The sequence below is a fragment of the Seriola dumerili genome, unplaced genomic scaffold, assembly GCF_002260705.1.
Source record: "Seriola dumerili isolate Sdu_G_001 unplaced genomic scaffold, Sdu_1.0 BDQW01000449.1, whole genome shotgun sequence".
Lineage (NCBI taxonomy): Eukaryota > Metazoa > Chordata > Actinopteri > Carangiformes > Carangidae > Seriola > Seriola dumerili.
Genome location: NW_019174704.1, coordinates 2,420,527 through 2,445,510, shown reverse-complemented (window position 1 = coordinate 2,445,510; position 24,984 = coordinate 2,420,527). Strand labels below are relative to the sequence as shown.

Sequence of the window (24,984 nt, the reverse complement as noted above, 5' to 3'; positions counted from 1 at the left end):
CTGCATAATCCTACAGCTGTACAACACAATGTCCACCTACTCTTCTACTTTTACAGTTTTTATAAACTTTAAAAATCAAGAGCAAAACCTGTTTCAAAGTCTGAAAAATGTGTTTTATTATGTTTATACAGCATATTGTTATAAGTATACATTTTCTTGTTTAATTCACAAAATTTTTTATAACATATCCCTTCTGCTTATTAGGTGAAATAAGTCACTAACCACAATATGACCTTTACCGTCTCAGAAAAGAGGAACTCTGTTTTATGATGACTGTCTTCCATTGATTATTTAGCTGAGTTGGGCAGGGTTAAGTCATAAATTTATACTCAAGTGGTCTTTTAATTGGGTATCACATACAAATAAAACGAGACAAATGCAGGCATGAAACCAACTTTGGGAAAACTGTTGAAGCAGGGTTTGAACTGCAAGCAAGTGTAGTCGTCTCTCCAGCAATTTGATCTATCAATCCTCCAACTGCTCTCATTTAAAGCAAATGAAAAAAAAAATATATATATATATATATATATGCGCATGTGACAGCACTGCTTTTATCCTCTGCTTACTTGTTAATTTATATGTCAGCTGTGTCATTTCAAGAGAAGGATCAAAAGAACTGACATCACTCAGGCGGACACGCGTCACCGGCAACAAAGCGTTTCGAAAGTCAATTACTTTGTGTGGCAGGTGAAATAAGAAAACTGTGTGGGCACAAGCATCACATGAGCTGTCATGAGAGGGAGCGGAAAACAGTCCTGCATCTACTTTCCGTTTTCTTAAATTCCGGACTCTGATGACTAATACAGGCATATTATAGACAACAAGCAGAACAGAGGAGAACATGATGTAGAAGTACACCCAGCATGTTAAGTATTTTTATCAACTTCATGCTGATTCTCATTGTCTTTAACCTTTACAGATTTGTACTTGCTGTGTCGGGTCGTTCCATTAGCCACGAATGAACTACAATGATATGCACTGAGAAGAACTGTTCAATTCCTCATCTCGTGGGCTCCTTTGCTCCACATACATTTTGACAGCTTTCAACAAAGAACGGCAGACTGGCTCAATTAGCTGACTTAAGGAAAATTAAATGTTGATTGAAATTAAAACAGTATTTCCTTATTTCAGCTGGGATTCCCACAGCCTTTTCACCAACTAACCCTGATCTCCACTTTGGGATCTGCAGTCCGAGCTTATCCTGTCCCATCCTAGTGTTAATATTTACTTTCTCATAACACTCCCTTTCAAACATATATCATCTGCTACCTTGGAGAAGAAATGATTAAAATAAAAGCTCAGAGCTGGCGAGCCACGGAGTCATGATTCATCAGTGCAAGGGAGACTTGGCGCTGTTGCAGCCTGTGACGTCTGTGAGCCCAAACCTACAGTGTCTTAAAATAACAGAGATATGCTGGAACAGATCAGGTATTGTTCTGTGATGATATCAACTCTGAAAAAGGCATTTTCTGGGTTATTCCACGACTTTCAAAATATGCTGATTTGGTCATCAACCTGCCCTTTCCAAACAGTCAAGTTGTGCACACCAGCGGACGTTACAAAAAAAGAAAAAAAAAATTCCAAAGGAAAAAAAAAAAAAATCTGTAAAACTCAAACACTAACAGTCCAACCAAATCCAACCAAACAACAAAGATATATTACAAATTCTGTTAGCAATAACTTATTTCACATCATGCAATAAAAAAAGTAAAATTAAGGACAAGAAACAAATAAAAGATTGATTTCCCTCCCTCGTTTTCCTCAGATGTATTGGCAAGCAAGATAATGTCCATTCTGGTTCGGTTGTTCTCTGGATGTTTTTTTTTTTTTTTGGGTGGCACTTGGGTTCTTCTGATATAGTTGCTGTTTTTTTTTTTTCTTGATGAGGTAAAAAATGAGAGACTGAAGTACTGGGATAATGAAGAGAGGATGATGGAGAGGAAGGAGTAGAGAGCGAGAGAATCTCAGACGTCAACCCAGCTCTGCTCCACGATGGCCGTCACCCTCTTCTCGTACTCCCTCTTGTTTTCCTGATAGAGCTGTGCAGCCTGACTGTTGGCCGGACTGTTGGGGTTTGGCTCATCCAGCAACGACTGTGGAAAATAAGATATGTAATGAAAATATCCACTGTGACTTATCAGCTTTAAAATACCAGGACAGATTCTCTGAATGAGAACGTACCTGTATATAATGTAATGTATACAAACAATATACATATACAAAATTTATGAGGAGATAAAGATCTATGCGTACACTATATCACATGTATTCTGATCTCTCATCCTTGATCTTTTTCTCTCCCTTTGGAACAGAAAACGTAGGTTGGATTTAGGGGTGGGCGATATGACGATATTAGATCGTGAAGGATTACAACGTGAAGACGATCTTTCAAACTGCAGAGATCGTGGGATCGTCTAGGGCACATTCTATAAATTGCAGTTCTATGCTGATGCACCGACGCACCAGACGTATTGACGTCGTCAACCTGACCGACCAATCATAGCGAATTACGGGCAGTGACGCACTTTCCTACCCGCCTCCTTGTTTGTGTGTGTAGCGGTAGCACATGGAGAGCGGTGGCTGAAAGTCAAACGGAGTTGGTCGCTAAAAAAAATTCCACCTCCATTATATGGAATTGGTTTGGATTTTCCGCAACTGATCAAGCGCAAGCAAATGTAATTTGCAAAGTTTGCACAGAAACCGTTCGCACGTCGGGTGGTAACACTACGAACCAGAATGTTGTTGTTGTTTACCTTAAACTTTACGTTGTTTGCACATGCAGGCAAAACTGCGACTATTTGAAATAAAATCTGTTAAGAAAGGTTCTTTGGTCGAAATTGTCTGTTTTTCTTTTTCCAATTTAAGATCGTGATAAAATCGAAATCGTGATTTTATTTTTAAAAAATCGTGATGTGATATATTTTTGCCATATCGCCCACCCCTAGTTGGATTGCACATTAATTTACACATGAAAAGGGAATTATCAATAAAATAAAAAAAATGTATTTAATAATTTAGCATCCACTGAAATAAGACTTAAATGCAGTAAAAATGATCCCATCTAAAATGTACACATCCATCCATGCAACAAATAACAGACAATAGCCCATGTATTTCAATCACTCCAATGCATTCATTGATGACATTAACTGAGGTGAACGCAGTGCAGGTAAAACATCAAGAAAATCCTAAAAACAAATAACAGTTATGGATGCCAGGCAGACCACGTTAACTAGAGTGCTTTGTGTAAAGGCAGTCACACCAACCAACCTGGATGGAGGTGAGTATGGACGACACATCATACGTGGGGCTCCAGCGATTCTGGAGGATGTCTAAACATATACTGCCATCTGCATAAACTGGAGAACACAACATGTTCAAGCTTCAGACCACGGAGATCAACATCACGACACAAGTTATGTCTCAGCATCAGTGTCACCGAGATAATTATCTTTGCATTTAGTAAAGACTGAATGTACAACGCATCAACAAATAGATGGTGAACATTAACCTAGCAGACTGTTACAATTTCTATAGCTAGGAGTATACTCCAAATGCTCTATATGAATTTGCTTTGTTATATATGGAGTAAGCCAGCCCGATGGAACCGACTAAATTTATGTTATTATGGACTGGGAAAGGAGATGAATGGGAGGAAACTGCTTGAATGAGGAGGAAAGGAGTAACTTTGAGCCTTGAAACAAACTGTGCCTCATCCAAAGTTCAAGCATCTTGTACGTCATACACAAATAAATGTAAACTGTAGACACTGGTTATGAATAAAGCAACACTTTGTTCTATTTTCAAACGCACGGTTTAAAGTCAGTCAATGTGCATGAGTGTGAGTAGGTCTGAGCAGCTGTGTCACTTACCATTTGGGTGAAACATTCTGGACACAAACCGAACCGTGGGAGGCTTGTTTGGGTACTCCTCTGAAAACTCTATCAGAAGCTTAAACGTTCCTGCAGCGACACAGAGGGGGAAGGGGGAGGGAGAAGGTGAGAGGCAGAGAGAATGACAATACAGAGGGAGAGAGTGTGTTGAGGGGGTGCACACAAGTAATTTTTGGCGGAGAATACAGGTGTGAAGGATCGAGGAGGTCAGACAAAGCGAGAGAAACAATTACGTTACTAAAAATATCACCAGCCCGACTAGAACAAGAAACTAATCCCTCATTGAGGTACAGATGTCGACTGCAGGCTAAAAAGAAAAAAAAAATAAGGGAGAGATGATTAACAAGAGAAAACTAAACTCTGAGTCAGCACTTCTCATGCCTGAGATGCAGAAAAAGTGGGTGTATGTACATACACCGATCAGCCATAACATTATGACCACTTCTCTAATATTGTTGTAGACCTCTGAAGGTGTGCTGTGGCATCTGGCACAAAGACGTTAGCAGCAGATCCTTTAAGTCCCGTAGGTTGCGAGGTGGGGCCTGCAGCCCACATTTGCTCGACTGGATTGAGATCTGGGGAATTTGGAGGCCAAGTCAACATCTTGAACTCATTGTTGTGATCCTCAAACCATTCCTGAACCATTTTTTGCAGTGTGGCAGGGTGCATTATCTTGCTGAAAGAGGCCACTGCCATTAGGGAATACAGTTTCCATGAAGGCGTGAATGGCAGGACCCAAGGTTTATCAGCAGAATATTGCCTCAAGTATCACACTGCCTCCTTGCTTGCTTGCCTTCTTCCCATAGTGCATCCTGGTGCTATCTCTTCCCCATGTAAGCGTGATTCATAAGACCATGCCACCTTCTTCCATTGGTCCGTGGCCCAGTTCTCATGCTCATGTGCCCATTGTAGGTGCTTTTGGCAGTGGACAGGAGTCAGCATGGGCACTCTGACCCATCTGTGGCTACGCAGGTCCATACACACCCACTGACAGGTGCCATTGTAACGAGATAATCAATGTTACTCACTTCACCTGTCAGTGGTCATATCGGCTGATCGGTGTATGTCTCTTGTATTGTATGTGCTATACTACAGAACTGCAATTGTGTTACCATTGAACACGTCTAACGAGTGTTCAGCTACTCAATTAGAGGTACTGATGTCAGTAATTTCTTAAAAAAAACAAAAACAAAGATTGATACATATAGCATTGAAAATTAAATAACCCAACAGCTGTCCCTGTCAATTTGCACTCCTACATTGCTTAGTTAAACATCACCAAATATAAAGAAATCTGTCTTTGCCTTATTTCAACTTTGTGTCAAATCTCTTAAAATAAAACTTTTTTGTGACACTTTTTTCATGAAACACTTTGTTGTGCTCATTCAGTCGTAAATGAATAAAATCAATGATTATAAAAGGTAAGGTTTAATTTGGGGGCATGAGATTATTCATTCATATAGTTTATCAGCTTTTGTGATTATATAATGTAAGAATGTTATTGCTCTACAAATTTCGGTTGACCCAGGTAATAATTATGAGCAGGCTGCAACTCAAACTGGGTCCCCTGGATGGTATTTCATGTGTCTCACCCCCACCAACACAGCCCATTGAGATTTATCTTAGGGCTGACTTCTGTCTGACACATCAATGGAATTTCTTTAAATATTTTATGTGAATTTTGGTTTGTTGCCTCATTCTAAGAGGCCAATTTATTGCCTTATTCTGAATGGTTGGTTTGTAACTTTATTCTGATTGATGGGTTTATACAAATCAACCAATCAGAAGATGACTGCAAATTAACCAACCAAGGTAAAGCTACAAACAAACCAATCAGAATATGCCTACCAACCAACCATTTATAGGTGCAAGGATGTTTTAGAGTGTGTGTGATTTTGTCCTCAGTCATGTTGATTTCTTGGGTGTGTAATCCATGATCACCCTCAGACTTCCATGTTTTTTTACAACACACTGCCCAGAAGGCTGTAACAATTGGATTGAATAATACAACTCTACGATAATAACAGTGCAAAAGAAAGTTAAATCAAATCCAGATCTCGAATAACTTACCATCTTCAAATGGCGTTCCCACAGGCCTTCAGACGGTGGAGAGAGAGAGAGAGAGAGAGAGAGAGAGAGAGAGAGAGAGAGAGAGAAATAAAATTATTTCCAAATTCCAAAAATCCCCACTGCTACCAATAAGGCATTGGCTTGTAAACAACATAACCATTACCATTTATACAAGAGCATGCTCTATACAGACACCTGAGTCTTTATTTACTCGGCTCCTCACATTCACAGTCTGTGTAACTAGGCTGATCAAAACAGCTGAATTCACGTTTTACATTTCTAGCAGTTTCCACTTTGACTTTGAATTAGGTGAGGAACTATTAACAAGTCTATTTTTATTTCAAACCAATGTGTTATTCCATGGTTTGTTTTTGTTACACCTTCTTGTTGTTGAGTTTTAAAATTACTTCCAGCGATCCAATTTTCTTGTGTTCTTGATGTTTTATTACCTCTTGCATCCCTTTTGAATTTCATACCACCAGTATAGTTTAATAAGAGCAAGTCCCTTCCTGCTTTTTCATGATTCATTCTCCCTCCCATGCACTTTAAATTAATCTCTGAAAAGTCACTCTTTTGGTTTGGTTTTATGTATTCTTCCTTCCTTCCTTCCTTTTCTCATCAACTCTACCCTCAACAGTGTCTCTCAGCCTGTTCTTCCATCAAACACCTGCTGAGTCTCTACATGCTGATTTTCCAGACTGCTCTGTGCCACAATCGGGGCTGTAATCAGAAATATTTTTGAACTGTGGGAGAACGTAGAGAATGAGAATGCACCAAGGGTGGGTTTGTGGGGGAACCTGTGCATCATAATCACAGTGGCACAGTAGAGACAGCAGGGAGTTGGATTTAGAGCATGACTCACCCAAAAATAACAGCGTTCCAAAGCATGATGTTGTTCTCTGATGGTGCTCCGCTCACGCCTGTGGGAGGATCTTCTTGAAGTCTGGGTAAGACAGAGAGAAAGAAACATGGTAAGAGAAACACAGAGGGCGACGTGGAAAGAAAGACAGCAAGATAGGCACAGAGGAAGGGACAAAAAGGGGGGGGAGAGCAGGAAGCAAGGTGGGAAGAATAAAAAGGAAAGAAAAAATACAAAAAGTAAAGATAAAGACAAAGAAAAAAAATGATGGGGGAGGAAGAGACAAAGAAGAGGGAGGGGAAAAGGAGAGACAAGGATTGGGAGAGAGTGTGAGGATTTTAATTAACACCTTCACTGCAGGATAATTATCAGTCAAAACACAAACTGCTGTATCAACATGACTTCAGTAGACAGCCAGGCTTGCAGGATCAAGTGCTCTGTGTTCATCCTGCTGTCACATGTCAGTAAACATACGCAACACCATTAACACTCATCTGAAGCACTGCTATACCAAGAGCATCAAAGTCCTGGTGGTGCTAAGCCCTTTAACCAATGAGTTGACCTTCACCTGAAATTACTTCTCACTAATGTGTATAAACCACAGATGAAGAAGCGGCACTTTGATCATTTCTATCAATACATGTTTTTCTTGTTGCTCTCCATCGCTGAGATATATATATATATATATATATATATATATATATATATATAAAAATAAATAACATACTGAAGACCAGTTCATTAAAGTTTGGGACAAATGTCCAGTGTCTCCTCTTTTCCCAAGAAAAAACAGTTGCAGATAAAGTGATGTGTTTTTAACTTGGCAGCAGCAGCAACACTGGTCTGACAAAATCACCCCACACATAAATTAAAGACTACGGCTGTTATTTCAGCAATATTTACTTGTAAAATGATCACGCAGAACATTAGAAGCGACAGAATATCTTTCTTATTTTGTATCTCACACAGCACAGTGTCTGATTGGGTAACTGCTCTGCCACTCACTGAACAGAGCAGACACAGAGAGAGGTGTGTCTCTCACTCTCGGGGCGGTGTTGGCAACTCTTAGCCAACACTGCCAAGGTTTGTTCAAAAAGTCGCCAAATTTGTCCCACTCAGCTGACCAGTGGTGTAACTTCATCACAAACTCAACTCAACTCACACTCAGGGATGTAGCGCGGGACTGTGACCAGTTCTGCTGAAATTTGATGTCAACTACAGAAACAATAAAATGTCAACTACAGAAAGTCAAACTCCAACAACAGGAAATCCAAAGACATAGTGATTCAATGTTTTGTTGTTCGAGCGATAGAAAACCAGTAACAACTGTTTTGATAATTGATTACTTGTTTGGTTGTCCAATTTATCAGGTTAAAATGCAGACATGTTTATTTTACTAATGTGTGCATTAGATGCTTAAAAGCAGGGTTGCAACAGATACTTATGATATGTCTGAGGTAAAGTCCAAATTACCTGTTTTGGAAGAGCAACAGTCCAAAACCCTCACATTTTCAGCATTAAACGAAAAAAGAAAAGCAAAAGCAACATTTGAGCACTCTGAAGCTGCTAATCTTTTGACCTTTTTTCGGGATTAATAACTTTAATGACAAACTGATTATCAAAATAGTCGGTGAGAGTTTTCTGTCTACTTAAAAGTAGACCAAATAGAAAATATAGACAAATTATAAACATATTTGTTTTTGATTTCTGAGATTTACAGCCAAAGTGATTCATCACATACCCCAAAATAATCAGAGATGGATTCATCATTAATGCAAATAATCATTTAGCTTCAGCTCCACAAAGAAAATTGCCCAGATCTGTTTAACTGAAGAGTGATCTCTGCCTAGCAACAAAGACGTCAGCAAATCAAAACAGACAGATGCTGCAGGTCAACATTTTAGATTAAGTTTCCATCAACCGCCACTGGTGTGTCAAACTATTGGTAAGTAAACAGGTTATAGGTATACAGGTATGAAACAGGTTTGTGGTGGATTTAGCCCACATGATGTGTGGCCAGTGTGTAGGAGACTACTATTTAGTTTGCCAGGTCCCCTACTGAAACTCATACATGCTACATGCACTGATGCTACATGCACTGATGCTACATGCACTGATGCTACATTATTGTATCACATTAAAAAAGGTCCTGCTTCAGATCACCAACACATGTAGGCCAAGTTCAGAATCACCACAGACTATTTAGGCATGCAATACGAAGCCTAGTATAAAAGCTGATTTAATAAGAGCTTACAGCTATAAAACAAGGTAGGCTGATTTCTGTGTCTGTGTGTGAGTGTAGATCCACGTCTAAGTCCCGAGCTGCAGACAGACCCACTGCAATTAACCTCATTTACTGTAATCTGCCTGAGCTCTCTGCTGGTAGACTGAGGCTCCACTCAACTTCCCTCCTAGAAAGACTGATAGTTACTTTATTTTACTTGGAAACCAGGGATTACTGACCAGTCTTGCAGACAACAGATTAGGAGAAGTAGTGGGCAGCATTTTTTTAGGGTTAGGGGGAGACCATGTGATGGTTTTGTATAATTCATCAGAAAATAATTGGCATCTATTTTGATATTCAGTTAATAGTGTAATAGTCTTATACAAAAAACAAACAAGAACCAACCATTCCCTGGTTGCAGCTGTATGCCTCTCTGCTTTATTTCCTTGTGAAATTAATATCTTTGGGTTTGAACTGTTAGTCGGACAAAATAAGACATTCGAAGACATAATCTTGAATTTTTCACAAAAATCTTATAGTTTACAATCAAACAATTAACTACCGGGGAAAATAGTCACCAGATTAATACATAGTGAAAATACTTGTTAGTAGTAGCAACAGTACGATTTCTGTAATAACATACAAAAACAAAGTGGTCAAGGAAACCCTTCATATACTGTAGTTAATTCAGGAACTGATGTACATATAATAACTTGTCTGACTAAGGTCTGCCCAAAATGATCTAGTTTAGTGAGATCAAAGAACTGGAGTAACAGAATGAGAAACACATAGCCTTTAATGGTGCTAAAATAGCTTTCAGAGTAAGATAAGGCTGCTCCAATTTCTCATTATCAACCCAAGTCAGACTAGGTCACAAACTACTGTAAAATATTATGTATCCCCACCAAATAAGGCTGAATAAATATAAAGTGATGGTACTAAAGTGTAAAGTGAAGGTTGCTGGCTTCACAATGTCAAATTGCTTCTAATAATACATTTGGGGAATAAATGAAAGTCATGCTTTACTACTATCTATAAAACCTGAAAATATTATTTACCAAAAGAGGACCATGGTTTTAGAACTGGTCATACAGTAGAGCTAAAAAGAAACATGCTTATTTAAACAGCACTTCAGCAGCAAAGTGTCATTTCAGGTCCAAAGTACTGAGCCAAAACATCACACTAATGTGTTGCTGTTCAATCAGTGACACAGCTCAGTTTCAAGACACGTGTTGTGCAAATAATTTGACTTACAGATCAACCAAGGCAGGTTAGGCAATATCACGCAGGGCTGAGTTCAATCAGCCAGCCCTGGCGTGGACACACAGGCTGATCCAGGAATGTGCCATTGTGTTTTCCCTGCTTCAGTGTGTTACACTTTACCACCTGGGGACTGGCACAGCAGAGTAGAATTACAGTGACACCTTATCCCCCCTGGTTCAACTGCTGTTCTTAGTAGAATAGCTTAGCATCTTTTTTCCACTGACAGGTGTGTGAATAACACACAAACACACACACACACCTACTGCGGGGTGCCATATGGAGCAAGGCAACAGATTGAGGATAGCAGGTATCACAAGCAGCCCCTTGCCAGGTGTGATTTCCCCCAGAAGCCCAAACATATTCTTCTTGTCTTCACAGCATGAGTCTGATATTACCATTTACATGAGAATGATGTATGGATTATTCATCTACACTAATACTTAGTAAAAACAGCAAGACGAGATGCCTATTCTTTACATTGAGATTCACCAGGACCACACACTCCGAGTTGTGCAACACCTGCAAGCCACGTTGTTGCCAAGGGGGACTGAGACCTATATGTTAGCTGGCTGGTTGAATGTTGCTGCCTTTTCAGCATCAGAGTTAAAACTCACAGATTTGCAGACTGTGCTGAGTAATTAAGATAAACCCTGTCACATTTATCATCTGATCGGGGCTAGTTAAACCAAGACAAAGGGTTTGCTGAATTGTCCACAAGTCTTTTGTTCAGTCAAATTTCATCAACCTCAGGTAACCTCAGCTACCTGAAACTGCACCTACTCACAAACTAACAAACAAAACAAACAAACAAACACAAACAAACTGGTCAGTTAAAATAAAAAAGATTAACGTTATCCCCTGGGTATGAAACACTGCATAAAGCCAAATTGCCTTCTTCAGATATCGTCAAATAACACTCTAATTATCATATAGTGCCTTTGTCAATCCTATACAGGCGAGATGCCGAGACAAGCCATGTACATTAACAAGTTTATGTCACAATAACTCCAGTCTAGCTTTATATACAATATTCTTTGGACACCAGCAGTTAACGCTAAGCTAAGCTAGCTACCGACAGCTCCATCGGCTAACGCTGTTAGCTCCACACAAACACAACAAATTACTGCCCAAAATTTGCGGTACCTTTTAAAATCTCTCATAAGCCGTCTCCTTGCCGGGGTCGACATTATTCAAAATATGTTTTAAAAAACCAGGACCATAAACAGAATACGATCCGAAACCAAATACGGTGTTTCTTCCGCTTGTAGCCCTTTTCTTCTTCTCTCAAAACAACTGGCTAGCTAGCTATTTATGGTGACGTAGGTTGCTTACAGTGCTGGCCAACAGAGGTACAACCCCTTTTATGTCAGAGACGATGTTGATGTAAAAATGTTAATCATAACGCTTCCCCAATGAAAGCCAACTATATTTCTGATGATATAAGATATGGGATACAATTAACTTGTTTTATCCAGGACCGCAAGTCTAGAAACGGTTTAGTCATAATACAATTTTTGAACTCTAAACACCCATTCTGTGACATTCTAACATGAAGTACAACAGCCCATATTGTTGCAAAATCATATAAGAATTGAAAGTGTTTCTGAGATACTTGTATGAAGGCATTTTTCTTTTTAATATCGCATGCAAAGTGAGCAAGTCTACACTTTTGCATTCTTTATAGCCATAGAGAGATTTTGAGACAAATGTGCCCCTGGCCTGTGCTGCTAGTTAAAAATCATGCTTGAACTTTAAGTATTTTATTAATGTTGGAGATGGTGCTAGAGGCTAGAGTCTGAACCCCTCCCAATAGCTTCCTGCCACAACAAGTCCACATAGGCCTATTACAGGACACTACACAAAATGTTATAGGAAACCATCCAAGGAAACCTGTGATGCCGGTCACATTTTCTGACTGCAGAGCTCCTCTGCTGCCAATCATGTAATATTAAATATCAGAACATACAAGGCACATACTCAGTATAGACGGACTCAGAAAAAAATACAGACATATAGAGTTCCTGTGATAGGCTACTTGATGTATCATGGCAACAGTATAATTCTTTTTCTGACTTTAAGAAAGCACACTCAGCCGTGTGCATGCCAGTGTAAGCTTCAGTGCAAAAATGAAAACACTTTGCACAACTTTTCTTCAGCACACCACGCTTTATTCACTTTACTAACTCCTGTCTTTTGTGCCCGCCTCAGCCTTTTGTTTTCTGCCATCTTGCCCAAATGAAAGCAAGATAACTGCAAACATTTGATGAAGTGAATAAAGCATGGTGTAGCAGAAAACAGCTGTGCAATGTGTTTTAATCTTGATGGGCAAACAGCATCAGCCATGTCGTCCATCTATTGATGTGGGTAGAGAACAGTCTGTCTGTTAAAGAGGATGCAGCCTGTCATCCACCTAATACAATCACCCCACTTTGACTTCTGAACAGATGACAAGTGAAAATAAAAATTAATGTGCACCAGTCTAATAATCTACTCAGCAGTAAATGGCTTACCTTTAATCTACATAATCCATCTGTAGCTAATGTACTCTGCCTGCATGGTCCTGCTTCTACAGTGATTAACATCAAGTGAGAGAAAATATGGACAGACTTAAATCAACTACTGCTGCTTCACTGGTTTATGTTATACTGCAACTTGTAAAATGTGATTAGGCCTTGCGTCACAAAAGAGAAATAAAACTATACAAGAGTGACTGACTAAAAGAGTAAATAGTCAAAGAACACAGCAGAAAATTCAAAGATTGTCAGTTTAGATAATCTGATATCAGAAAAAAGGGAAATTTGTGGGGAAGTGAAAATATGGCATCCAAAAACATTTGTTGGAACGCATTGAACATCCCACATGGACGTGGATGTTTACTGACTCAGAGTGCATTCAGAGCAAAGCCATGGGAAATCACTGAGAGAAAACACATGTGTAATGACATTAGACTCAATATCAGAACAGACACCCAGCAGTTTTATCATTAGAGTAGAACAGAAAAAAAGAAGTGGCATTTAATATAACAGTACATCACACTGTACAAAACACTAAAGAGAATTCTTCCTTTCGAAGCACTCTTGGAGTCAGATGTTTTTGTGCCTTTTCTTTCCATCATACTTGCTGATGCGTGATCACAGGCCTTGTGTGTGTGTGTGTGTGTTTGTGTGTGTGTGTGTGCACAGCAGTGGTCCATGAAAATTACAAATAACACGAGATAACACTAACCATCTTGCTTTCATGCTCGCACTGTTCTCTATGATTAGAACAATACTGCTAATTCAACAGGCCCCCTGTAAACACAGCACTCCGTTAGTGTGATTACTCCAGCAGTCAGGGAGAAACAAAGAAAAATTATTTGTCTTGCCAACGCTGTTTTATGTTTGTACTGTGGGTTTTAAATTGCATAGTGGGGTTCTTGTAGTTGTTGCATTATTAGAGGGTTTGTGTTTGTCCTGTTTTTTTTTTCTTCCTATAATTGTTTTCTTTCCTGTTTTATAATTTTCATCTTTTTGTTCTCTCTAGATTTTATACTTCATTTCTCATCAACAACTCTTCTCATCTCCTGTTATTTTATTTTTTTACAGTGATGCCTGGGGTTAAATTCACCTTCATAAATCAGCAATCACATGTTGATTACTCAGATTTCACTGGCGTTATTAGAGGTAAGTCGTAATACATATGCTGATTATGTAAAGATATGCAGTTACATCTGTTGTAGAGCTGTTTAATTGATTGTCAGAAAAATAATTGCCAACTATTTTGATAATCAATTGATTAATTTGCAAAGGGAGAATGAGAATTTGCTGCTTTTCTTTACTGATGTGATAGTAAACTGAATATCTTTGGGTTTTGGACAGTTGGTAGGACAAAACAATCAATACAATCAATATGATGAAACTGAAACTGTGTTTTTTTTACATTTTATAGCCCAAACAATTAATCGTGAAAATAATCTGCAGGTGGATGGTATCAAAGAAAGGTTTCTGTCATGATTTTGGCATTTACATTCGAATGAATATGATATCCAAAGCAGAAGAATAGGAGAGTGTAACTTTATAGAATGATGCTTGATTGCACACATGGGATCACTGGTAGTAATCATATCGTAGTATCTGGTAAAATTACTGTATAACTTCACTGTTTCTTCTCCTCAAGCAAAAATAATTCAGCGTTAACTAGACTTTGACAGAAATTGACACAGACCAAGATCACATGGAGTTAGAGCAACAGCCTCACTGCAGGGCTTCAGTGAAATCCCAATCAAAGCTCCAGCAAATATAACTGGCAATCTAATCTATCTTAATCATTCTCTTGACCAGCTCCCCGAGAGAGAATGCAGCTATCAATAGACACACAGCCATGTTAGCATTTCACTATTGTGAGAATGTAGGTCACACATAGACAAAAGGGCCTGGCTCTAGCGTCTTTTCTGGCTCCCCCATGAGCCAGGAATGAAAAGCATGTTCCTTTTTGTAATGCAAAACACATTTACATCATGCGTTGCTATCTGGGTTCTTGGGGGAAGGAAACAAGTATTTATGGAATTTCATCACCGGTAAAAAACTTGATTTTATCTGCTTGGAAATAGTTTGGTAATAGATTGATGAGGACTAAGAAGCTGATTGTTATGCATCAGGTTTTCAATCAACTTTGCGACATTTTGAAGCTTCTTGAAGTAGTTATAGCTTGTTTTGTAGTTCTCTGCTTGGCTGCTTCAAGCAGAAAATCATGACCTCATGAGTGTCTGTCAGAGGCTGGACAAAGGCCTGGATCCAGCTAAAATAGGCAGGAAGAGAGTATCACTGCTGAGATCAGGTGCTTTTAATAGAGAGGGCAGAGAAATCACTAAGATACTGAGAGAGAGAGAGAGAGAGAGAGAGAGAGAGAGAGAGAGAGAAAGAGAGAGGTATTTCTTTTTATCTCTCCCTCTCATGATATACCATTTCATATACCAAATGACATGTAATTTTGAGGAAGGTTATAGTCGTGTACTCTGAACTGTGTAACATATCTTCTATTAGCCAAAGAACTGCTTCAGTGAAACTTTGAAACCTTTTCATATACTTTATAATTAATAATCGTGTTAAATCATTTTAAATTCTCCTTGAGTCTTGTGGATCTAACTGAGACTGTTAAATTTGAAATAAGAAACATTTATCAGCCACATGGAGGCTATTACAGATGTACATCAAAATCTAAAAACTCTGCTGTAATTACAGTTAAGGCTCCTCTATTGGTGTGTGCATAGTGGTTCGAACTGTGCTGATATTCCTGAATTAAATTTCAAACATTTCTATTATACACAGGAGGTTATTCTCCTGTCGCAGCTAGCTAACATGATCTGTGGATTTGAAATGAATGTAGCATTCATTAACATAGGCCTAGTTTTTTTTTATTGCAGTGAATTGTTTCATTATCTTTTCCCTGCAACTGAACAGGTGCAGTCTTCAGTCTAGTAATATTAGTAGCCTATTTTTTTTCGACATTCATATTCGCTTGAACCTTATTTTGCCATAATGCATGTTTCCCTCCCTTTCTCTGCCTCATGGTCTGTGAATGGAGAGGTCACTCAGGCTCTTTTACCTCTCTCATCAGTCTCACTCTAATGACCCATTAGTCTCCGCAGAAACCTGCTGGCGGCGGCTGGAAGACAGCAGTCTGAGTGTTAGGGCGGGGCTGGAGCCATCAACGTGTACAACAGCCATCAGGCTAATGAGGAGTGAAGCTTTAAGATGGTACAAGCTAATTGTCCCACTAGCTCTGCAATGTCTTGTTACATCTACACGGGCGATGGTGGAAATTAAATTACACAGCTGACTTGGTGAGCATTCAGGGAATCGCTCAAGCCTGCGGCCTGTTGGAGCGTCTTGGTCTGTGACTTTAGTGATCACCTGACTTTTCCTCTAGTGCCGCAGTGGGATTGATATTATTCGCCTTAAGTAAAATGGTTCAACAACTATTGAATGTTACTTTGTTTGAACATGTTAAACAAATCATCAACATGTTGGAATTGTCATTGTGACTATGTTAGCATGTTGATGTTAGCATTTTTCTCTAAGCACTATGGTGCCTAAATAGAGCCACTAATGTGGCTGCAGACTCACCGCCTTGTTATCATGTGGGTTATCTCTCGGTGATGGAGCACAGGATGTCTGAATCTCAGTGTTCCAGTATAAAACATTTTGTGTCTGGGAGGGCTAAAGAGAGAAAATGGACTCTTTCCAGACACAGTAACACAAACGCTAATGACTGTGCCTCACAGTGGATCTATTCAGCCTCAGGGCAAGGGACAGATATTAAGCTGATATATGATGCATTCACATTTCTCAGTGCCAATCTCTTTAATTGGTCTGTTCAGGCAATATTATGAGATTAAAGATTAAAACCGTATTGTCCTGAAGGAAATTTGTCTAGGACATACAGTATCAGCTACTGAAAAAAACTAATAACATAATACATAGCACGTTCACATGTGTCATCCATATACACACACATAGTAAATCAACACACTCAGATTTGCCACTGACAAACCACTGCACATTCCCTTCATGCAATGTGTCTTCATCCAGAATAAATAGGGGGTTAAGAGGTTAAAAGATGAGTAAATAATAAAATAAAGCAGCTTGCACAGGTTTGGCTAGCTTGTCAGTAAAGCAGAAGAGTTCTTAAAACTGTCAGACAAATAAGTAATAAATAATATTAATATTACAAGTGTGACTTTGTGCAGCTTGTTGTTTAAAGCTTTGATGGACAAGGAGACAAAGGAGTTCATATAACCATTCAGCATGCACTTGGGGACACTTGCCTGTGGGCAGAAGCCTGTACTCTGGGTGGACGACATGGGTGGGGTCTGAAGTGACCTGTCTAGTGATTATTTCATTGAAGATACCCTGCAGGGTGGGATCCTGCCTGACACCCAAGTTGATGACACCAACATTTTAGTAAAGTGCTGGACCATCACAAGCAGAACAGAGTACATTCAGTGCACAGAGTCTCTGAACGCCACTGGAGGGATAAACACAGTTCTCCCCAAGTATATTCCCTCATTTGGTGTTCTGATTGTGGTGGTGGAGAGAGCTGTCTAAAATATCCCTCCAAAAGCTCCCATTTTCTCTCACTGTGGAGAGATTTCATTTGGGAGCTGTTTCTGTCAAACAAGTCCAAAGAGTGAAACATTGCTGACAATGAGGTCTGTCAAATATCCTAATGAATCAGGACAAAGAAAACGCCCTTCACCTCTGTTGAAGTGTTTGGGTTGGAAAAGATCTGTAGGGCAAGATAGTATGTTCAAGAGTAGAACGGACAGAGATGTGGTACTTCAGAGTTGGAAAAATCAGACAGAGGGATGGTTGAAGCTTAATTATCACTGGGCTGTATCTAATGTGGCAACAGAGTTCTCTTGTTTTTATATTATTGCTGTTATAAAAGCTTCTCGTTGTCTCTATAATTGGGGGATATGTGAAACTTTGAAGATGCTCAAAACCAAATAAAAATCTACCACTGGGTTACAGAGAGTTGCAATTCATTATTCATTACTGATGCAACAACAGGGCATTTTGTAGCAATACATTTATATAGTATGTAGGCCTATCAGTGAGGCATGAAAAACATGGTGACGGATCTATCAGTAAATGTTAATTCACACACAAACAAGTACCGGTACATAGGTTGCTGTCATAGCACCAGACCATAAATACAACTAGTGCAGGTTGCACCTTTGTTGCCTTCTGTCAGTCTCTTTTCTTTTTAAATTGAGTCACAATTTAGGCTTTGGGTTTTCCATATCTAACAACATTTGGATTATTGCTTTCAGGTTCGTTTATTAGACATATGGTCATGTGGTGGTGGAAAAAGACAAGGTATGAGGTCTCACTGAAATGAATAAAACCGGACAGGAAAACTGAAAATGTTTATCACAGCTTCTGATGTGCTGAAATCTCCGAAAGCACACAAAGAGCAAAAGATAAAAGTGGCTATAAAAAATACAGTTTTACAAAATCATTTTAACTACATTTGCTTTTTCCACAGCTTTCAACTGCATTTTATGGTCTTTGTCTTCTTTAACAGAAACAGGGATTATGATCACGACCCAATATACAACCACCTGTTATTACTTAATTCCAAGTTCCGTACTTCAGTCACATGATGACAACTGAACCACGTCCACGCCAGTAGGCTCCATTGGCTGATGAAGACCATGAGATGCTGTGAAAGCACCAGAAAGACCTTGAATACTCAAGTTAACAAAAAGCACAAGTACACAAAAAAGACTCTTTGTTGTACAGATTATTCTAGATGTCGGTGAGCTTTCATCCAACAAAACTATTGTGGACTATAATGGAGTATAACTGCCTACATGCTGGTAAACAAATGGGATTTTTCCCATAACAAGGCTTCTTGCTCATCTTCTAGTCTGTCCTCAAAGTGACAGAATAAGCAGCCTGCACTTCCTCTTTGTCAGCAGCAGATGGCGCTCAAGATCTCAGAGAGGAAGAGTAACCTGCTGTTGTCATGGTTTCAGGTATCCTGGAGACACAGGACTGGATGCTAATTGGTGGACAGAGAAAGAGAGAGAGGTAGAGGTTTTTGCTCTCTCTTGTTTTTCTTTTTTTCTTTCTTTCTTTTTTTTTGTTTTATATCTGTTTCTCTATATTTAGTCTGAAATGCAAAAAAAGGATCACTAACATTTTCTCCAACAGACAGATAGGAAGAGGTAGATGAAGGAAAACTGAAAAAGCAAACATCTGTAATACCAATGAAACTAAAAAGAGTGAAAATAAGATTTTAAATGATTTAAAAAAAAGTCCATCATGTGCCATATTATACACAATGTATACAGCACATTTCTTTTTCTTATTCTATTTCTAATACATTTTCTTTATTGATTTGTGTAATGTAAAAGTATTTTCCTAAAAGTAATCCTCAAAAGTTTTCTAATTATCTTATCTGTAGTATATTTATGTATGTATCTAAAACTACTACTGAATAAACCGTGGGCTTCTTCTCTGCTAATGTATGTGTCTGTCTCTTGCAGTCTGCCTGTGTCCTTGTCTTTATTTGGAGCATCTCAAGGTTATGCAGAGGGTAATCATCACATGACTTCACAGTGCACCGTTGATGGAGTGTTATGTGTGCCTAATAAGCTGTTGTTATTATTGTTAAGGATGGCACAATGTCCCACCCACCTCCAGGGTTTTAACTGCCTCTTCAAATCTGATATCACAAACAGTATCCAACTTTCCACAACAAGCCATTTATCATGATCTTTCCCTCTGCCGCATCACAGATAAACACATGTCTCCGGTGGTGTCGTTTACAAGAGGCTTCGGCCAACCTGATAACTTGGCATTAGCATCAAACATGCATTCTGCATCTGCTCGCCTGGAATTAAAAGGGCTTTTATCCAAACCTCTTTGGCACACACAGGGAATTTAAATTTAGATGTTGATCAGCAGCAGCAGCAGCAGCAGCAACAGCAGCAGGTATCCGAATGTCTTTTTTTTTTTTTTTTTTACAATCAAACAGCCACAACAACAGAGACTAAAGCCTTCTGATGAATTGCAGCCATTTGATTGTTGGTGATAAAAGAATCATGTATCCTGGTGTATCCTTAATGGCGTGTTGGAGCTCACAGTGTCTCCTTCCTGCCACAGTGTGGCTGAGAGATATGTTACTATGGATAAAGCTCTTGAATTGTTCTGCCATTGTTGCTTGCCGCTTTATGCAATGGTGGTCGAAATGTCATCACTTCCACGAAGAGAGAAATAGAGAGAGAGGGAGAGAGAGAGATAGAGAGTTTTTGGGACACTGGACACATGCATGCAGTTGGATGAAGCTAAATGATGAAAGCTAACCAACTGTGTAATCCACCTGTTAAAAATGTCTTTTCATATTATTCAGGTTGTTCACAGTTTGCAAAGTGATAGATGCCATTTTCTTGTGTAGTTTCAGTGAGAGGCATAGATATGCATACGCTGGGGAAATGAAAAGTGAAGGAAAACTTCAACAACTTCATTTTGTCTATTCCTACTTTGCACTTTTGTTACACATATGGAATAATCTAAAATGATTCCCTGACGCATCCTTCAAATTAAATTCAGATCCCAGAAAGAAATTTTCTCACAGGAGAAAGTTTTACAACACCATTTTATTTTTTTTAATTGCAAAGCCAGGCAAGGCAAAGCAAATTTATTTCTATAGCACCTTTCAGCAACAAGGCAATTCCAAGTGCTGAACGTAAGACATAAAAGGCATCAAAACAGCATATAACAGAAACACAAGGAAATATAAAAAGACTGGGGTTTTTAAAAGTATAAAATACCACACAAGATAAGACACTATAAGATAAGATAAAATGCAACAGGATTTTGGCTAAATACCTCAAAGAGATAAACTAAATGAAGGCAGGATGGTCACATGAGTAGGGCAATTTAGCTGCTGGGGTCTGCCAGGTTGGAAAAGTGCCCAGTCGGCTCACCGGGGAAGCCACGGTGACAACAACAGACAGGCCGGATGAGCTTGTTTCCAAAGTGATCGATGAAACGTTAATGTGGAAAACAACGATCCAGAGGATGCTTATCATGATCTAAAATAGGCTACAGGGTCACACTTTTTGAGACTTGATACTTGATGAAATACAGGCTTATCATGAGCCAGAGGGCTATGGAGTATAAGCATGATCCAGAATTTGTTTTTAACAAAATGAACACAAAACACATCTGAAGATGCAGATAATGAAACGACTGATCTGAAACTGATTACCATGATCCAGAGGGAGATACTGGTTGGGTTTTTTTTTCTTTCTTTCTTCAAGGATGCAGCTGATGCCTTTGTTTCAAGTCTGTGCAAAGCAGAAAATGGTTGCTTGTTTTCACTGTGAACGTGCAAACGGGGATTTTCAATCATGAGGAGAGCGCTCTCGAAAATGTGGATGATTAGATGGTTTGTTGTTGCAGGAGAGGCTCAATCAGGAAAAACAGAATAACCACAGTGCAGTGGTTCTGCCTGGCACATTTTAATCTGGTTTTGTTTTTTTGTTTTTTTTTAACTAGAGAACTTATTGAGAGATGCGTCATTACAGCACACACACACACCCTATGTGGGACTATTTGACTGCTGCTTTTTTAAAATAGAGCTGAACCAAAAATGCTTGATGATTTCAGCGGGACAACACCCACCCTCACTGATGCAATCTGCAAGAGAACTGTGTTTATGATAACAAAACTGTTTTGAAGGTAATTGTCTTTTTGACCTAGTGCTTGATGGTTGTAAATGAAGATAAGAGCACTTTCCTGTAAATAATCAGTAAAAGTGTCTGTCTTGGGTCGGTGCCAGCAGTGAAACATGAAAAACCACCCCTGTTTAATTTGAGCATATTGCCTCCTCCATTTTTCACCCTCTTTCATCTTGCCTCGTGTTTCATCGTGTTTACAAAGGAAACCTAACAGGTTTCATTTAAGACATGCATGATTATAAATTAATGTGATACTTGTGTCTCAGTGCGTCAGCGAGCGGCCCTGAAAGGAAGAGCAGATTCGGCCTTTGATCACCGCTCTTGTTTGATGTGTGCTGTCTTTTTGTGGCAGAGACAGAGGTTTGCATTTTGAACGGTGGGCCGAATGGACCCAGGAATATTGTATTGTAGCTGGGTTTGTGTCAACCTTTCACACACACACACACACACCACCCACACACCCACACACACACACACACACACACACACACACACACACGACACACATAAAGAAACTAAAGTCAGGTTGATGTATTCTTGCTTTCCTGGGTGGTGTGTTGTTATTCAGTTTAAAGTGACACCTGTGGCCTCTGTCAACCTCTATCTACAGCATCCCTGACAAGTGTCTGGCACAGGTCCCTCCCATTGAGTTATGATGGTCTGTTGCTAACACAAAGAATCAGGTTATCCTGCATCTGCACTACAGAGGTCATACAGAGCAGAAACCCTACAGATCTACTAAAAGTAAAACAGGCAAAAATAATGGAACAACAATGTCTCGTTTGTTTGGCTTGAGATTGTGGAAATGTGAGCAGGTCATTGTAAATGAATGTGTCTTGAAATTCCTTTCAGTTTTTGTTCCAACAGACAGGAATCTCAGTACTTTTGGGGGAAATAACTGATGAATGATCAGCAGTTTTAAAGTCTTAGTGTTTTTTTGTTTTGATTGTTTTTTTTCCACAATGCGGGAGAAATAAAAAATGGAAAATGTGCGCATTACAGTGGGTGCAGATGGATTTTGGATTTTACCACTCTCATGCCTGTCTGTTAAATACACAGCTCCAGCCAAAGACTGGAAACAGCAGGAGTTAACCGGCTAACATGTAATGTCTTGTGTCTTCAATCCGTACAAGAACCAAAGTGTTAAAAAAGGACAATTTGTGGTTTTATGAGGGGTTATTTCTTGTAGCCTTGAAGTCACTGTTCACCCCAGTTTCCAGCTGTAATGCAAAAATAAGATAACCAGCTGCATAATGCCAAAGTAATCCTTTAAAAGCATGCAACAAACTTTCATCAGTGAATCACAGCCAGAATTTTGTTAATGGAATTTATTTCAGTCTGTCAGTTCAAATGAATATTTTACAAATAGTCTCCTAATGTCAGTCCCCTGCACAGCAAGTAGATTATGGATTATGTCACAGATTTGCCTCTCTGTTCTGTGATTTTGAAGGTGAAGAGGATAGTTATTAATATTCTCACGTATTAATCAAACTGGTGCCATCCTACTGTGGATTATTCATGTGAGACTCATTCCCAATGTAAAGTAATGGTAACTTGTAAGGGCAGGGCACACAACATGCTGAGCTAAGGAACAAAATATTTTCCGCAGGGAACAGACTGTACCTGTGATACTCCCTTTACAGCTTCAGACATGTGTATCCTGTTGGCATTACAGAGTCCAGACAAAGGGAAATTATTGTCAGTATCTTTATTTCCCCTGGAGGAGGTTGGTGAAGAAAAAAAAAGGCTCTGAATCACTGAATCACAGTCTGAGGCTGGAGGGAATCTCTTACACTGGAAAGATAAAGACAAACTGCTGACAAAAAGGCTTTTACATGTTAACCAAAGCTCTGTCTGATAAAACTGTCTCATTCTGAATGCTCATTTAAAATGATGTTGGTTTGTTACATTGACAGTTTAACTGAGATTTTAAGGAGGTGTGTTTCTTATTGAGCAAACGATTTTCAGTTCTCCACTGATAGCACTTTTATATTCAAGGAAAGGCCTGCCTTGATGTGATCACATGATGTGATAACAGCGTAACAGCTTTCTCACTATAAGATCAAATGGTCAAAATGAGTCAAATCACAGAGTCACTGATGTGTGAAAATGCCTTGGAACATTTGCCGCTACATTTAAACCAGTTCAAACCAGAAAGCTTCGATGTAATGAACATACGCCTATGATACGGCTGATGTTATCCCATAGTTTTGTCTCCACAAATCCCATGAAAAAAGCAAAACTGACAGTGTGTTAGTCCGCCTCTTAATATTTTCCATCTTCTCTAGCCTGTCGATTGCTGTCTGCCTGTTGGTCCCTATGTAGAGAAGGGACTATCACATACTTTCATTTTGTTTGTTTGTTTTTAGCAAATACATAAAAAGTGGTAAATAGAACACTTGCTGGGGGATATTTTGAGCCACGGATTTTGTGTGCAAGTGAATATTTACAGTAACAGGAGAGTGTATTTGGGATCTACTCAGTATTGATTTTAATGAAGGAACATGTCACTAAGTGCAACCATGTGGCTCACTGAAGCGTTTTTAATAGTTTTTGGATAACAATGGAAGCCTGTGGCACAGAGGAAAAGACTGTATCCGGCTTTGTATAAACAGACAACACTGTTAGAATAACCTGACTGTTTGTGTTAGCAATTACAGGTTTTGGCCTTTTTAGTTATTTTTATCAAACCCTCTACTGACTGAATCTCAGGCTGGGAGTAAATATTACTGGGCTTTGGGACTATAGGTTCTCTGGGGAATCAATAATTATTTGTAGGCTATACACCCTTTAGGCTACACATCAAAAATACCATACAAGAAATGTTCATCTCTGTGGAGTAGCGATTGAATGACATAGCCTATATTTGTGAAGTGAATACGGAATCTTAAACATTGTAGGCTATCAGGTATTACAGGTACTTGTTGCCTTTTGTTTTGTTTACCTAATGCGGGCTTGGCTCGGTGTATAACAGTGACATCATGGCGAAACCATAAAATTCACAACATGCTTCCAGGGGAGCGATGATGTATTCTCTCTGGTGTGTGTTAGTAACTTCTCTATTAAACGGCAGGCCAATAAAACTGCAGAGGAAGCAGCTCGCTGAACCAATGACAGAGTTGCCGTCATTGGTCTCCGATTGTCGGGCGGCGCTCTGATATTACGTCAAGCTGAACACAATCAACCATTTAAACCGGATGTAACGTCTTTCCCACTGGGCGGTAAATTTTGCTACAAAAAGTTTTAATTAAGGTATTTTAGCATATTTTCTCATTCTGTATACAGAAATTTATTTGAAAGATGTTTTAAAAAATCTAAAACCTCTAAAGAATCAGCTCATTTCCTCCTCAAACCATTATAGACTTACAATTTTGCAATAGTATTCAACAAACATACAATGATTAATCTCTAGGTTAAAGAGAGAGAGAGTAAGAAGAAAAAC

General features: G+C 39.1%; 1 protein-coding gene across 1 annotated transcript; it reads right to left on the bottom strand.

Annotated features, from left to right (window-relative positions):
* Window positions 1–91: 91 nt before the first annotated feature.
* ube2b (ubiquitin conjugating enzyme E2 B) lies at window positions 92–11,601 on the bottom strand. Its single transcript, XM_022762507.1, has 6 exons — window positions 11,453–11,601; window positions 6,826–6,906; window positions 5,964–5,989; window positions 3,873–3,962; window positions 3,271–3,359; window positions 92–2,093 (listed from the first exon to the last, which is right to left on the bottom strand). The coding sequence occupies exons 1-6, from the start codon at window positions 11,494–11,496 to the stop codon at window positions 1,965–1,967; spliced, it is 459 nt and encodes a 152-aa protein (XP_022618228.1). The 5' UTR covers window positions 11,497–11,601; the 3' UTR covers window positions 92–1,964.
* Between the last annotated feature and the right edge of the window lie 13,383 nt (window positions 11,602–24,984).